The sequence below is a fragment of the Penicillium coprophilum genome, assembly GCF_028826855.1.
Source record: "Penicillium coprophilum strain IBT 35676 chromosome Unknown utg000006l_segment0_segment0, whole genome shotgun sequence".
NCBI classification, from domain to species: domain Eukaryota; kingdom Fungi; phylum Ascomycota; class Eurotiomycetes; order Eurotiales; family Aspergillaceae; genus Penicillium; species Penicillium coprophilum.
This window is the reverse complement of record NW_026622725.1, coordinates 3,398,252-3,412,106: the sequence shown is the minus strand read 5'-3', so window position 1 is coordinate 3,412,106 and position 13,855 is coordinate 3,398,252. Positions and strand designations below refer to the sequence as shown.

The window sequence follows — 13,855 nt, the reverse complement described above, 5'->3', positions numbered from 1 at the left end:
AGGAACGAATGTGACAATACAATATATTTCACTCAATTTTGCTACCTACTTCATATATCCGAAAAATGACAATGCTTTGGTCTTAATCTTCACGTCTTCTCATATTTCTATCCATGTCGCAAACAGCTTTCTATGACCACCATCATGTCGAGATCTGCCGACTAAAGATCCATGAGCATGGAGTCACAACAAAGCGAATTCAGCACCGAGAGGCTACTAGTACATACTACAAGAGAGCATACAGAGTACTATCATGTGATTATGGAGCTTAAAGGCTTAGCAAGCTATGCCCAGACCGTAATTTCCTCTCTTGAATGCTAAGAAGAAGCTCCACAAGTAAAAGATGTACAATATGCGCATAATTACCTACATAATTCAATAGGCTATCCAAGTCCGATATGGATCCACCTGGGCGGTTTTTAGGTGGCCTGATCCAATTGTAAGTCGACGATTCAAAATTTTCCAAGGCTCCGGAGCGGGCGGATCCTCGGTTCGTTTTTTTGGTGTCACGCCACGCCCCTGATTAATTCTTATTATTGCCGCCTCGCCGGGTTTTCTTCTACACCTCCCTATTTTCAACTTCCCCTATATCTCCGCCCAACATGCCCGGGAGAGTAATGCCGACGTTTACCTCCGCTGAGGTTCAATCCCACGATACGGCCAAGTCGTGCTACATCACCTTGGGAGCTAACGTTTACGACATCACCGATTTCCTCGACGCGCACCCTGGTGGTGGTGATCTCATTTTGGAGTATGCCGGCAAGGATGTGAAGGATATCCTGAAGGACGAGATGTCCCACGAACATAGCGATGCCGCCTACGAAATTTTGGACGAGTGCCACATTGGTTTTGTCTCGGATGTGCCGGTGTCTAGCAAAACCACGACAACGACTACCATCATCGAAACCGTGACCGAAACCGACTCTGGTCCTGTTTACAAAACCACCGGGATGTCCCGGGAGGAGGACCTGTCGATTGATACCGACTATACCCAGGACTACAAAACACACAAGTTCTTAGACTTGAACAAGCCCCTTCTGATGCAGCTGTGGCGCAGCAACTTCTCCAAGGAGTTCTATCTGGAACAGATTCATCGACCTCGTCACTACCGGGGAGGAGAGTCCGCTCCTCTGTTCGGCAATTTCCTCGAGCCTCTCAGCAAAACCGCGTGGTACGTCGTGCCAATGGTCTGGTTGCCACTGGTTAGCTACGGTATCACGGTCGGAGCTGCCGGGCTGGGGAGCACCCCCGTCGCTGCCTCCTACTTCCTTAGCGGCGTGGGTCTCTGGACTCTGATCGAGTATCTGATGCATCGGTTCCTCTTCCACATTGATCACTGGCTTCCGGACAACCGTGTCGGTCTGACCCTGCACTTCTTGCTCCACGGTATCCACCACTACCTCCCGATGGACAAATATCGTCTTGTCATGCCACCGACACTGTTTGTGGTTCTAGCTGCTCCATTCTGGAAGCTGGCACACGCAGTCTTCTTTTACAATTGGTACGCGGCTACATCGGTATTCTGTGGCGGAATCTTCGGGTACATTTGTTATGATCTCACCCATTACTTCCTGCACCACCGCAAGTAAGTTGAACTCTTTAACCTGATGCAATGAATCCCACGCTAATACCACTTAAGTCTTCCTTCGTACTACAAGGAACTCAAGAAGTACCACCTCCAGCACCATTTCGCTGATTTCGAAAATGGCTTTGGCGTGACTAGTCGGTTCTGGGATCAGGTGTTCGGTACCGAGCTGGTATCTCCTGCTCTGAAGGGCACCAAGGCTCAGTGAGCCTAATGAACCCAAGCATTGCTACAGGGCTTTCACTGGTCCTCAAGTCACGATTTAACGCCGAGTACGATCGGGTCACTACTCTTCGGTCCTCTTCAGGTACATTGGCTACTGGAGTTTCTGGTTGGTCTTAGGGTCTACTTTTGTACAATAGACTCCGTCATGTCATCTATTGTGATGGTGCTAGATGCAAGGCGGAGTTGATTCCTTTCTTTTTTACACATCACTTATCAGTGTATATGACCGTTAATCATAATGCAAGAAAATTATATTCATATCCACTGTGCTCTATGTCTGCTAGATGCAGTTGTTGTCATAGTTACTTGTCTGAACTTTTACCCACTCATTTAAAGTGGCCACTTGCCGCCTTGTAGGGCACAGTGAGCTGAAAGAGAAGTAATCCTCTGTAGCATTAGGCATCTAGGGGAAGGGCACAAACAGAAGAGAAAGAACCTCTCAATACTCTGCTTAATTTAGGTATCTACATGCATACCACATATGTAATTATAGAAAAAGTACTCCGTATAAGTCAGTCAGAAATTATACATGGGAAATTCTCTTGCACAAAGTATGCTTTTTCTGCCTTTTTCTACCATCTACCTGTAAGGTTGGAAACGAGGGACTTTATCTCAAAGATATCTAAGAAAAATGTGTATTAGAAAAGACCGCTGAAAAGACCTGTAAGACATCATAAGGCCGCATGAGCAGCCGTCTACTCCGTAAAGATGTTAAGGTTGCCAGTTGGCTTGTGCGTTACAGGCCTCAGGCCGAATACTCTTCGTCTTCGCCTTGGATTTAAGGCGACGAAATATCTTCCATTCTCGCACGTGACACTGTCGCATTCACCGCCCCAAGCGTCTTGGGCCTTGCGACCAACCAAATTATTTAAATATTATACCAACGCTCAACTGTTTCAACAGCCCCTCGAGAATTTGCCGCATTCGTGGCTTTGGAAGAAACAACCATAACGCGCTAAAAGCGCCGGAAGCCAACGGAATTTTCCGCTGATCCATCGCATCATAAGGGTTCGAAAGCCAACTCTGCGTCTCCTTTCGCCATCTGACCCCTACAAAGTGACAATATCCCTACCCCAACCATTACTTCTACCCCAATCAACGACAGGCTACCTCCCAAAATGTCTGGACTTGATGTAGAGGCTCTCCTTGAGTCTACTGCGGCCGCCCCCGCCGAGGCCCCAACCACTTCCGAAGGCCGTGACGACCACTCTCGCGTGGACCCCAGCGAGCGCCATGATCGTTCTCGCGACAGACGCCGTCGCCGCGACCACAGCCGGGATCGCCGTCCCGATCGAGATCTTGAGGGCGATGAAGTCATGAAAAGCGACACTGCCAGTGCTAACGGAAGCCTTAGAAGCCGAAAGAGGAGCAAGAGTCGCGAATCTGAGCGGCGCCGTCCTCGCCGTGACCGTGACGACTACCGCTCTAGCGGTGACTTCTATCGTGGTGGAGGTCGCGCCCGTTCCCGTTCCCGTTCTCCCTATGATGATCGCCACTACCGGCCCAATCGCCGCCAGCGTGAGGAAGAAAGACACCCCCGCCGTGACAATGATGCTCGCCGTGGATCTTCTAGCCGCAAGTCCCCAGAACTTAATGAGGATGAACGTGATAGGCGTACTATCTTTGTGCAGCAGCTTGCTGCTCGTCTGAGGATCAAAGATCTGTTTAACTTCTTTGAAAAGGCCGGCCCCGTTAAGGATGCTCAAATCGTCAAGGACCGTGTTAGCGGACGCTCTAAAGGGTATGTTCTCACAGGATTACTTCAAATAAGTATTTACTAACATCTTTATAGTGTCGGTTACGTCGAGTTCAAAAATGAGGAGTCTGTCACCGAGGCAATCCGACTTACCGGCCAGATGCTCCTAGGAATCCCCATCATTGCGCAACTGACTGAAGCGGAAAAGAACCGCCAAGCTCGCAACCCCGAAGCTACTGCAGGAAATCAGCACACCGCACCATTCCACAGACTCTATGTTGGTAACGTCCATTTCAGCATTACTGAAGACGATCTCACCAATGTCTTCGAACCATTTGGCGAGCTCGAATTTGTTCAGTTGCAAAAGGACGAAACTGGTAGAAGCAAAGGTTATGCCTTCGTTCAGTAAGTTGTCCCCCCCCGTCCCACCATGTTATTGGTGTTTCCACTAACCAACTTAACCAGATTCTCCAACCCCGAACAAGCTCGAGATGCTCTGGAAAAGATGAACGGCTTTGAACTTGCTGGACGAGCTATTCGGGTCGGTCTCGGCAATGATAAGTTCACCCCTGATTCGCACGCCAATCGCCCCTCAGGTGCTTCGTCTACAAACCAATCAAACTTCCAGGGTTCCTCATTCTCCGGTCAGGGAGGTCGTGGCGTTCAAGCCGGAGGTTCCAACAACTTTGACCGTGCTGGCGGCAGGGAATCCGAGAAGGGTGCCGGTGCTAGTGCACTCGACGACACGGATGTAGCTGGTGTGAACTTCAACAACTACTCTAGGGATGCGTTGATGCGGAAGCTTGCACGAACAGATGAACCCCAGCCTTCTGCCGACGACCGTCAGAAGTTCCTCCGACCCAAGACCGAGACTAAGCCACTTCCCATCAATGTCAATATGGCTAGTCGCTGTGTTTTGCTCCGTAACATGTTTGACCCCGCCGAGTAAGTTTCCTGAAATCCATCATAGAGAACCAACGCTAACAGACTTACAGAGAGACCGGTGAATCCTGGATTAAGGAACTGGAGGAGGACGTCCGCTCGGAGTGTGAGGAGAAATACGGGCACGTTGTTCACATTTCACTAGATGCCAGTTCCCAGGGAGATATCTACCTGAAGTTCGACCGTGTTCAAGGTGGTGAGAATGCCATCAAGGGCCTCAATGGCCGATACTTTGGCGGTAGACAGATCACCGCCCAACCCGTCGTGGACGCCGTCTACAGCAGTCTCTTCTCCCGGACTAAGGCTATCTAGATACTCATCCCCGAGTACATTTGATTTTCGATATCTAACCTGGCACAATCTTCGAAGGCAGATCCTCCTAACGTCTTCCCTGGACTTGTGGACGGCTCTACTACCCGGTAGGTGCCACTCTTTCACCGTTTGTTTTTTTTATTCGGCCACTCCCGTGTGCCCTTTGTCTCTTTTTCCACTTCTGTGGGTAGAAGTGGACCTTGCTACCGATATGATCGATTTTAGCAGCGTGATTTAGCATCTTGTTGCCCTGTTTGTTTAGTTTCAAGGTAGTCAATGGAGTTACAAATATTGAAGATTTCACCCTGCTTGTAGTACATGTAGTCCAAGTGGAGCTCAATGAGAAAGATACCCACTTCTTTGTGTATGTAGATGTTGTTCTTCCACTCTTTCACAGTTTTGAAGATCTTCACAGGAATCGTGTAAGGACTTCTTGAATTGAGTACCATGAACCAGCGTATGTAATTTTAATCGGCAATTGCAAACATGCCTCCTCATACATGTAGGTACATAACCTTGGAGCGGCACTTAGAGAGCTATCGGGCGGAACGAGTGTGCCGGCCGAGTCCTCTTATCTGCCGACGCTCGGGCCAGGATATGTTCTCCCCACAGTCCTTTCAACCTTCGATTCTTCCCTGCTACTTAACTGTACTTCGATGGGCCAATGACTCTCCTTTCAGCCAGGCGAGTGACAGGCCGGGTCTGGACCTCGGGCGACTGTTACAGTACGTGCAAGCTACTTGCTTATCTACGAATATCCTTGACCTAACACAGCCTAGGCTCAGCTCTCCTATGTCGAGCGCGATGCTACAGTACCGAGTCTGTGCCGCCCGGCCATTCAACATTTAGGAAGCAGCCACAATTCCGCGATTACTTTGTCACCCACCTGCCGTCGTCCTCGCTTCATCCGGACCCCCGTGGTCCGTCGTCGTCATTTCATAAGCTTCCTCGCTCTGCCTCTATACCTCACACTGGAGAGATTCAACAATCGCCAGCTACTTTCCAAGCTTTAACGAACCGTGAGACGACAGTCGTCCGGATTCCACTCCGCAACGCGAAACACCATTTCGGTGCTGTCACTTCCCGCGGAACCCGCCCGTCGAATGAAGACACGTACCAAGCCGGCGTCATTGATATCCCCGCTTTTGCGAAGCGACCTCCAGCCTCGCTCACGATTAGACGGCCCAACAAACAAGATCCTTTAGCCCACCCTCGGGAGTCGCGCGGTGCGGAAACAGCTAGTGGAGACCCACAAGTCTTCTATTTTGGTGTCTTTGATGGCCATGGCGGATCCGAGTGTAGCTCGTTCTTGAGGGACTATCTGCACGAGTATATCCAGAATGCGGCATTTGATATCGAACTACGGTCCAGCTTACGACCTGGTGCCGAAGTCCCACCCGCTACCAGCGAACTCCCTGTAATGCAAGAGGGCGACCGACGCAGAATCGGAGACCTAGAGAAACACCTTGTGCAGACCTGGAGACGAGTAGTCGGTGGCTACTTCAGGAGATTTAAGCCGCCACATTTCGCCTACAATGGCACCGAGTCTACCGATCCGCGTATTGAAAACCACATCTCCATCGAGGAAGTCGTTGAGTACGCCTTCTTGCGTGCGGATCTAGACTTTGTCAATGCTCAAGCAGCGAAGCGAGACGATGATCTAGTTCAAGCCGAGAGGCCTCTGAACGACGATGAAATCTTGTATAGGCCTAGCATGACCCGGTCTCCCAAGATTGGCGGTAGCGCCCGGTTCAAGGGTGGCAGCACCGGCAGTGTCGCTATGATCTCGACCCCGACGCCAACCCCCTTCTGGCACCCCATCGCCCCATCAAGCCTCCTAGTAGCCCATGTCGGCGACACGCGCATGCTTCTCTGCTCAACAGAAACTGGCGAAGTCATTCCCATCACATCAAACCACCACCCCTCCTCGCCGATCGAGGCAACCCGACTCCGACGGTATGCCACAACCTTTGTAACAGACTCCTTCGGCGAAGAACGTATGAGCGGGCTAGCCAACACACGTGCCTTTGGCGATGTCCAGTCCAAACGCATTGGAGTCTCTGCTGAGCCTGAACTCAAGCGCATAGAAATTGGCCCGGCCGAGTTCTCGTTCTTAGTTATGGTATCCGATGGTATCAGCGGGACATTGCTTGACCAGGAGATCGTTGATATCGTGAAGGAATCCAAGACGCCAGAGCAAGGGGCGCGTGACGTGGTCAATTTCTCGACCGAGGTCACTAAAGAAGGTGACAATGCTACCTGTCTTGTAATTCGCCTTGGTGGTTGGGAGCGTCGTCTTGAGGGCGGCGTTGGTAGTATGGGTACTAAGGAGTCTCGCGAGTGGCGTCGACAGGACGCCACTGATCCGCGCAGGTCACGGACGTGAATTGGGTCTCTTGTATATTTGGGAATTATGTTCTGTACATAATTTTTTTTCGGCCACTAGACTGGTCGTACATAATCAATGGTGTTTTGTGAATAAGAAAGCATCGACGCGATACAAGATCATTATACAAACTTTTCCAAGGTCATGATGTAGTTCAGATTAAAGATATGCAATCTGTTGAAATTCGATGTACAACATATCCATGACATGTTTCAAGTTCGTCCAAGTTCATTATGTGTTTCAAGTATCTCACGATCATCTCCAAGTGGACCGCGTGGGGAAAGCTCACTGGAGTCTTCCAAGGTTCCGCGTAATCCGCAGGGCATTCCACAATTTCTCTTTCTTCCTTTTTCCTTCCTTCATCCCTTCTTTTTTTTCTCGATTTACTTTCATTGAACGCCTCAAGGGTTTCAAGTGCGTGTTCACAAAGCGTGCTTATCTCTTATCGTTGAAATTTCTCCTTGTTCCCTGGGCACTCCTATCCTTATCCCGAAGGAATTCCTTTATTCTTATCTCGCTAACACGGTATGTATTTCCATCCGGGGATCTCTGCTGCATCTGTACAACCCCTCCAAAGCTGACAGTGCCTAGACTTGTTCGCTATCAATACGTCCCTCCCGACCTATACGAGAACACTTCAGTCACATCCCTTTTCACAATGAGCGCAAGAACACGGCGACAAAAGGCTTCACTCGCTGCTGAGGAGAGTGAAGATTCATATGAGAATGGCTCCGTATCGACCCCTTCAAAGCGCGCCTCATCCAAGAAGAGGGCCAGATCCGCCGCACGGGAAGAGAGTGAAGAAAACAAGGAAAACATCTTCCTTTTCATTCCGAATCTTATCGGTAGGATGCCCCGCTGATGTGGCTTGAAGCTTCGAGTTGCTATATGATTCAAAATTTGACACGTTCTCAGGATATTCCCGAGTCTTTTTGACCTTCGCCTCCCTATACTACATGCCCCTCCACCCCCGGACCTGCTCCTTCCTCTACTCGGTGTCCTGTCTGCTGGACGGCCTGGACGGTTATGCAGCACGATACTTCCATCAATCTACCACCTTCGGTGCAGTGCTGGACATGGTGACCGACCGATGCACCACCGCGTGTCTTTTAGTCTTCCTGAGCTCCGCCTGGCCCCGGTGGGCTATCATTTTCCAAGGTCTCATCAGCTTGGACCTGGCCAGCCACTACATGCACATGTACGCTACTCTGAGCATGGGTGGATCCAGCCAGAGCCATAAGAAGGTCGATCCCAACCGTAGCTGGATTATGTACCAGTACTACACCAGCAAGGTAAGAGGCCTCCACCCTGAACTGATTTTGCGTCCCCCCCCAAGCTTATCCGCAACATTTTATTAGACCGTTTTGTTCATTTGCTGCACCGCCAACGAAGCCTTCTTCATCGGTCTGTACCTCTTGTCTTTCTCCTCGCCGACCCTGTCCCCGTCGCTCCTCCAGCCCGGAAACCCTGTTCAACCTGAGGCAGCCAGCATCTTCGCCAGCCCCTGGAGCGCAGCTGCCCTCGAAATGGCGCGTGCCAACAAGCTCGAGAGCACCTGGCCGTGGATCATCACCGGCATCTCGTTCCCCATCATGGCCTTCAAGCAGTTTGTCAACGTCGTCCAGATGGTGAATGCCAGCAAGTGGCTCGCCGAGGGCGATCTCGCTGCTCGCCGATCCAACCGCAAGAACTAAAGGGTTGGAACTACTGCGTGGAAGCTACACAGTAGCTAGTCGAATTTTCCGATTCCTTCCTACTTGTCATGCATGTCTTTGGAGCTACGGTCTGTGTTTTCGGGGATGCGCAAGCAGACAGCGCTAGAAGCTGTCTCTTTCTTCCTAGGGGAGTGGTTGATATGGTAGTTGGATCCTGTTCATACGCGTCTTAGACAGGACTTATGGCTTTTGGTGGTCAGGCATGGTCCGGATCCGGGGACCCTGTACAGTACACACGCGGGTTGTGTTTTTCTTTTTTTTTGCCATTTTCTTCTCTTCTACTCTTCCCTTCGCTTTTCTTTCTTTCCATTTACCTTTTTCTCCTCTTTCGGGCTTTGTGTCTATGGCCTGGTTCTTCAATCTTGTTCTCTTTTTCCTCATTGCCCCTGCCGGTTTTTTCATCATTAACGCCGTTATACATCATTTAATGCATTGCTCTTGTATTTGACTCTACTTATGACCGGGTGGAGAATCTAGTCAACGATAGCCGTGGAATCTTGCTTCCGATACTTGATATTACCGATTTCTTGTTGACTTTTTATCAACGGCGACTGGTCCCTTGAGTTTTAGCTATTGCGCTTTTCCAAGTCCTTATTCTGGATCTAAGAACTTCCATCATACATAGACAAAAAGTTGCTATTATCAGGTGGGAGAATCGTACAGTCAATCTGGACGTATGAGATGAAATCTAAATAACAGAACGAACAACAAAGGACTGTGTAGTTGGATCAAGGTACCCTCCTTAACTCAGTAGTGGCCAGTCATCGCTTCCAATGTTCCTTTATCTCATCAAATCACTATAAGTTTATCTTTGACATGAGTATATCACACGCGAGTTTCGTGACTGAACATCCCTAGCTTCAAATTCTAATAACGTGATTAGCAATTGAAAGCAACTAGCCTACTGTGTAGCAAACCCAGCTCTCGGGAACGTACCAGGTGTGATCACAGAATTTCGAACCCCGTTGCTCTGCCCGGACATTAGGGATATCTTGAACAGTGGACCATGCCACCTCCTGCAGTGGATTAGCAACCATCTAGAAACTCGGCGAAGTAAGATTGAAACTTACAGGTCCATCAATTTTGGAACGGGCGGCTTATCTTCCCTTCGGTTGCAATCACACTTCGGCTTTAAACAACCTATGTCGACCTGCGCGGTCTTTTGCGAGGCGTGATTGACTCTGGGATCCCAAAAGCATTTGGCATTTTGTATAGGGATGACAGAGTGTTGCTGAAGAGGCGAGAACCAGGAACGATCATATATAAGGTCATCGTTGTCGTTTGATGTCAAGGCGTTGGGTTATATAATGGCGGCATGCTCTTGCGCCTGGGACAGGTGGTCATCGTCGAATACTCCTTGAGGATTTCTTGTTCTTTTTTTGGATGAAGAGTGGGAGAAACAAGCGGTCCCAAAAATCATAAGGGAATCTTCTCCCAGCCTGCGTCATATATCGTAGGTAAGAGCTTCATTTGCCTGGATCTCGCGCTCTTCTGATCCCTTTGGGGACTTGGGTGCAGCTCTCTGGGCGCTCTTTCACTCTGTATTCTCGCTTGTAGGGAGGATTCTCCTTGCGGGCTAGAGACAGGCAATAGGAACTGGGATTTCCGGGGTGGGTTAATAAGTCTTACAAATGGGGGAGAAAAGGAAGAAGTAATACCTTCGGAACTGGATTTATTGAGACAGACTTTTGGATATGCAAGAGAGAGGAGGGATAGGGAAGAGAGGGAAGAAATGTCGATGGAAAGAAGGAGTACACGTAGTTCTGCCAGAGGCAGAGCCTCAGCAATTTGACCGCGTTCAAGAGCAAACGAGGGGAATGTACCTATTCCACCTAATCCATTCAAGCTACACAAATTGATGTACTGTTTTCTTTTTGTTCCGGTCATTGGGGCGGTTCGTTAGTGTAGATATATTTCACGTCTAGAGCTAGTTCTGTATCATGGGTTCACTGACGGTCTTGTGTGAGTGAGATATATTAGCCATCCTCACCTGCGCACGAGGTTTCCATTTACTGAAATAATTTACACGGTAGCTCAACTGGCTGAATCTATATGCTTTCTTGCTATCCTTGTTTCACTCTCCATGACTATATATATTGAAGGTATCGCACCAAGCCATAGATAGACTAGCAATTAACAAAATCTGCACTATATTCACCATCAGAACGAGTGACGTGCAAAGAAGACGAACCCCAGATTTGCGCATCTCAAAATCATGCGCCGAGGATCTCTGCTTCGGGTTCGTACTCGTATGTATGCCTCCATTGGGCATTGATTAACCTAGAAGCGAGCATAACGCCCCGTTCAACCCCTATACATTGTACATAGTGTTAGTCTCTATACCTCGGTTTATGTACATTAATCGGATCTGAAATCACCGAAATGTCTTGATTGGTGGCTGGCTCTCTACGACGCAGGTACTTATAAGCCTACCCCCCAACTGTGGACCCGAGCATTGTTCTTTTTGAACGAACATATCAGTCCTCGCCATCGATACCGATATTAAATACTTACTATGGGAGACCACAGCAAATATATAGCCAAGCATGTCGACGCAGACCTCCGCTTCTGGAGACGCCCAGATATCGACAACTGTGTCCAAGTTGGCTTTCCCAATGATAAAACAGAGGGGGAAAACAAGAACATGCACGCCTCACATGAGAAGCATCGGGTGCAGATCCAGGATATCCGAGGAAAGGAATCATCCTACACACTTGACAAAAATGGATTCGTATACCTGTCACACGAAATGCCCGAGCTCGACAAGGCCTCGAACGAGACGCATATTAAGGACACCATCATTCCAAAGACCGAAGAGTTAGTTCGCAAATTGTCAGTAGAACTCCCAGAATAATCATGCGTGTCTTGTGATTGAAGCAGCTGAACGATTTCACAGAACTGGTGCTACTAAGACAGTCACATTTGTACATCGGGTCCGATGTCTCGCAGCAGACACATCCAGGCTCGCGAACAACCGCGCCCCCGCGCACGACGTGCACTCGGATTTTACGCCGACAGGTGCACTCCACTATTTGAAGACGCTTGTTCCGGATGAGCAGGAGCGCACTCATCTCCTTGCTGGCCGGGTCCTGATTATCAATGTCTGGCGACCGCTGAAAACTATCCAGAGAGATCCCCTCGCGGTTTGTGACTGGAGCTCCGTTAGTATCCAAGACGAGGGAGTGCCCACTCGTTTAACGCTGCCAAGCGGGTGGAATGAACTTGGGCGGTATGCATTTAGTCCGAATCAGAGGTGGTGTTATCTCAGCGGTCAACACCCCAATGAACCTCTCGTCTTTATGCAATTTGATAGCTCAAAAGTGGACGAGGGAGGGTTCACAGTACCGCATACTGCGTTTGTTGACCCGGAATATAGTGACTCTGCTGCAAGGGAGAGTCTAGAAATCAAGATGTTTGCATTTGTTTAGTGTTTGTTCTGTTTGCTCTGTTTGTCTCGAGGGAGTAAAAGGAGTCAAAGGAGTCAAAGGGGGTTTCAGCCTGGCTATATTTAGGATCCTCACAGATCAGGCACCCCATCAATTATTTCAATCTGAGTCAATAGTCAATGATCTCTTTCAGGTCCCCGAATATCCGAGAAAAACTAATAACCTAAATGACTCAAAAGTTCTTGCCTGGGCTAGGCATCTGAAATTTTCTCCACGTTGCACACGTGTTCTTCTCTGCAAGGTGTAAAAATTTGACTATCCCTTGCTACCCAAATTGCCTAAAGTAACCGGAGACTGACGAAGGCTCCGGGACCCTGCATGACTCGACGATTTAGGGTGCTATTATAGGGTGCGTTAGGGTACTCCGTATGTAGTCTAGGGTGGGTTAGGGTGGTTTAGGGTGAAATCGGGAAACTCTTTGTTGCCTGATGCGATCGCCCTTCGGTCCGCACGGCAGTACTTGGATAATCCGGCCTGGGGGAATTTCCTCATTATGGAGCCTGTCGTCATTTGACGTTTCAATTTTTCCTGTTTCGAATTTTTATTTTTACAATCGCAATTTCCAATGTGAATCACATAGGTAGCAATTAGAGTCAAATAATTACTCATTTCTGAGCAATCTCGAATGACGCGATAGTCAAGCTGTCATTTGACAAGAGGTATCACGCCTTTCCGATATTCGATCCAATCAGAATTAGTGCAGGACCTTGTGGGAGCTGGCGCCATTTTTTTCAGCCATAAGGTGATCACACAAGGTGATCTCGGGATGGTCCCACCCAAGGTGGGTCTGGGAATTTTTCTCTCCTTTAAGTGACTCACTTACTCTATAAAGGAAATCCCTCATGGCATTTGATTTCTTATTCCCTACCTCATCTCATCCTTTTCAGGAGGTGATGGTCTCTCCCCCTCCCCAAAAAAAGTGGTTTCCTGTCCAAATTGCGATACTTGTGACTTCTGAGAATGGGCCAGAGGCATAACAGACGCCGCACCTCGTCGTTCAACCCGCTCTATCACTGTTCTCGCTCAACATCCGACCTTGCCTGTGGCAATCACATCTATTCGAACACCCCAGAATAGTTTTTGCAATCTTGTGTCTGCCGACAACTCTCCTGAAGCATGCATCTCACGCGGTTCTCCGGCAATCACCCTCGCCCCATCATGGCACTATGGGAATACAGCCTGGCAGACCCTTGAGCGCCCTTTGCGACTGGAATCAGGTGGAATGGAAGAAGCGCAGTGTCGTCTATTCGGCGGAGAGCCGGGCGACGACGTGAGCCTCTGTTACCGGATGCTGGAGTACTTCGGCGGACTCGACTACATCGACTCGTGAGTATCACTCAATTCCGATTCATTTAAAAAAAAAACATCAATCCTGACACCTCTTTCAGAACGAGTGGCCATGCCCTTGGAGATTGAATGTCGGAAGATTTCGTCCTGGAAACTTAACCGGACTGTTTCGCAACCCTATTTTTTTTTTATACCCAGTCAACAAAAAAGAACAAAACACCAAAACGATTTTACGAATTTGCGACGCTTATGAATCCGCAT

At 49.0% G+C, this 13,855-nt stretch overlaps 5 protein-coding genes across 5 annotated transcripts; all 5 read left to right on the top strand.

The window, feature by feature from the left end:
• Positions 1-602: 602 nt before the first annotated feature.
• N7500_010267 (fatty acid alpha-hydroxylase) lies at positions 603-1,793 on the top strand (the record flags this gene model as incomplete). Its single annotated transcript, XM_056681405.1, has 2 exons — positions 603-1,585; positions 1,640-1,793. 2 exons carry the CDS (start codon positions 603-605, stop codon positions 1,791-1,793), a joined length of 1,137 nt encoding a protein of 378 aa, XP_056528787.1.
• Positions 1,794-2,928: 1,135 nt separating this feature from the next.
• Positions 2,929-4,760, top strand: N7500_010266 (putative RNA splicing factor (Pad-1); the record flags this gene model as incomplete). The annotated part of the gene is made up of 4 exons (XM_056681404.1): positions 2,929-3,551; positions 3,603-3,911; positions 3,972-4,451; positions 4,502-4,760. The coding sequence occupies 4 exons, from the start codon at positions 2,929-2,931 to the stop codon at positions 4,758-4,760; spliced, it is 1,671 nt and encodes a 556-aa protein (XP_056528786.1).
• A 664-nt stretch (positions 4,761-5,424) lies between these two features.
• ptcA (type 2C protein phosphatase PTC6) lies at positions 5,425-7,146 on the top strand (the record flags this gene model as incomplete). Its single annotated transcript, XM_056681403.1, has 2 exons — positions 5,425-5,485; positions 5,540-7,146. The coding sequence occupies 2 exons, from the start codon at positions 5,425-5,427 to the stop codon at positions 7,144-7,146; spliced, it is 1,668 nt and encodes a 555-aa protein (XP_056528785.1).
• A 658-nt stretch (positions 7,147-7,804) lies between these two features.
• Positions 7,805-8,840, top strand: N7500_010264 (CDP-diacylglycerol--inositol 3-phosphatidyltransferase; the record flags this gene model as incomplete). Its single annotated transcript, XM_056681402.1, has 3 exons — positions 7,805-7,991; positions 8,062-8,438; positions 8,505-8,840. The coding sequence occupies 3 exons, from the start codon at positions 7,805-7,807 to the stop codon at positions 8,838-8,840; spliced, it is 900 nt and encodes a 299-aa protein (XP_056528784.1).
• A 2,536-nt stretch (positions 8,841-11,376) lies between these two features.
• N7500_010263 (uncharacterized protein) lies at positions 11,377-12,289 on the top strand (the record flags this gene model as incomplete). Its single annotated transcript, XM_056681401.1, has 2 exons — positions 11,377-11,693; positions 11,758-12,289. 2 exons carry the CDS (start codon positions 11,377-11,379, stop codon positions 12,287-12,289), a joined length of 849 nt encoding a protein of 282 aa, XP_056528783.1.
• Positions 12,290-13,855: the final 1,566 nt, after the last annotated feature.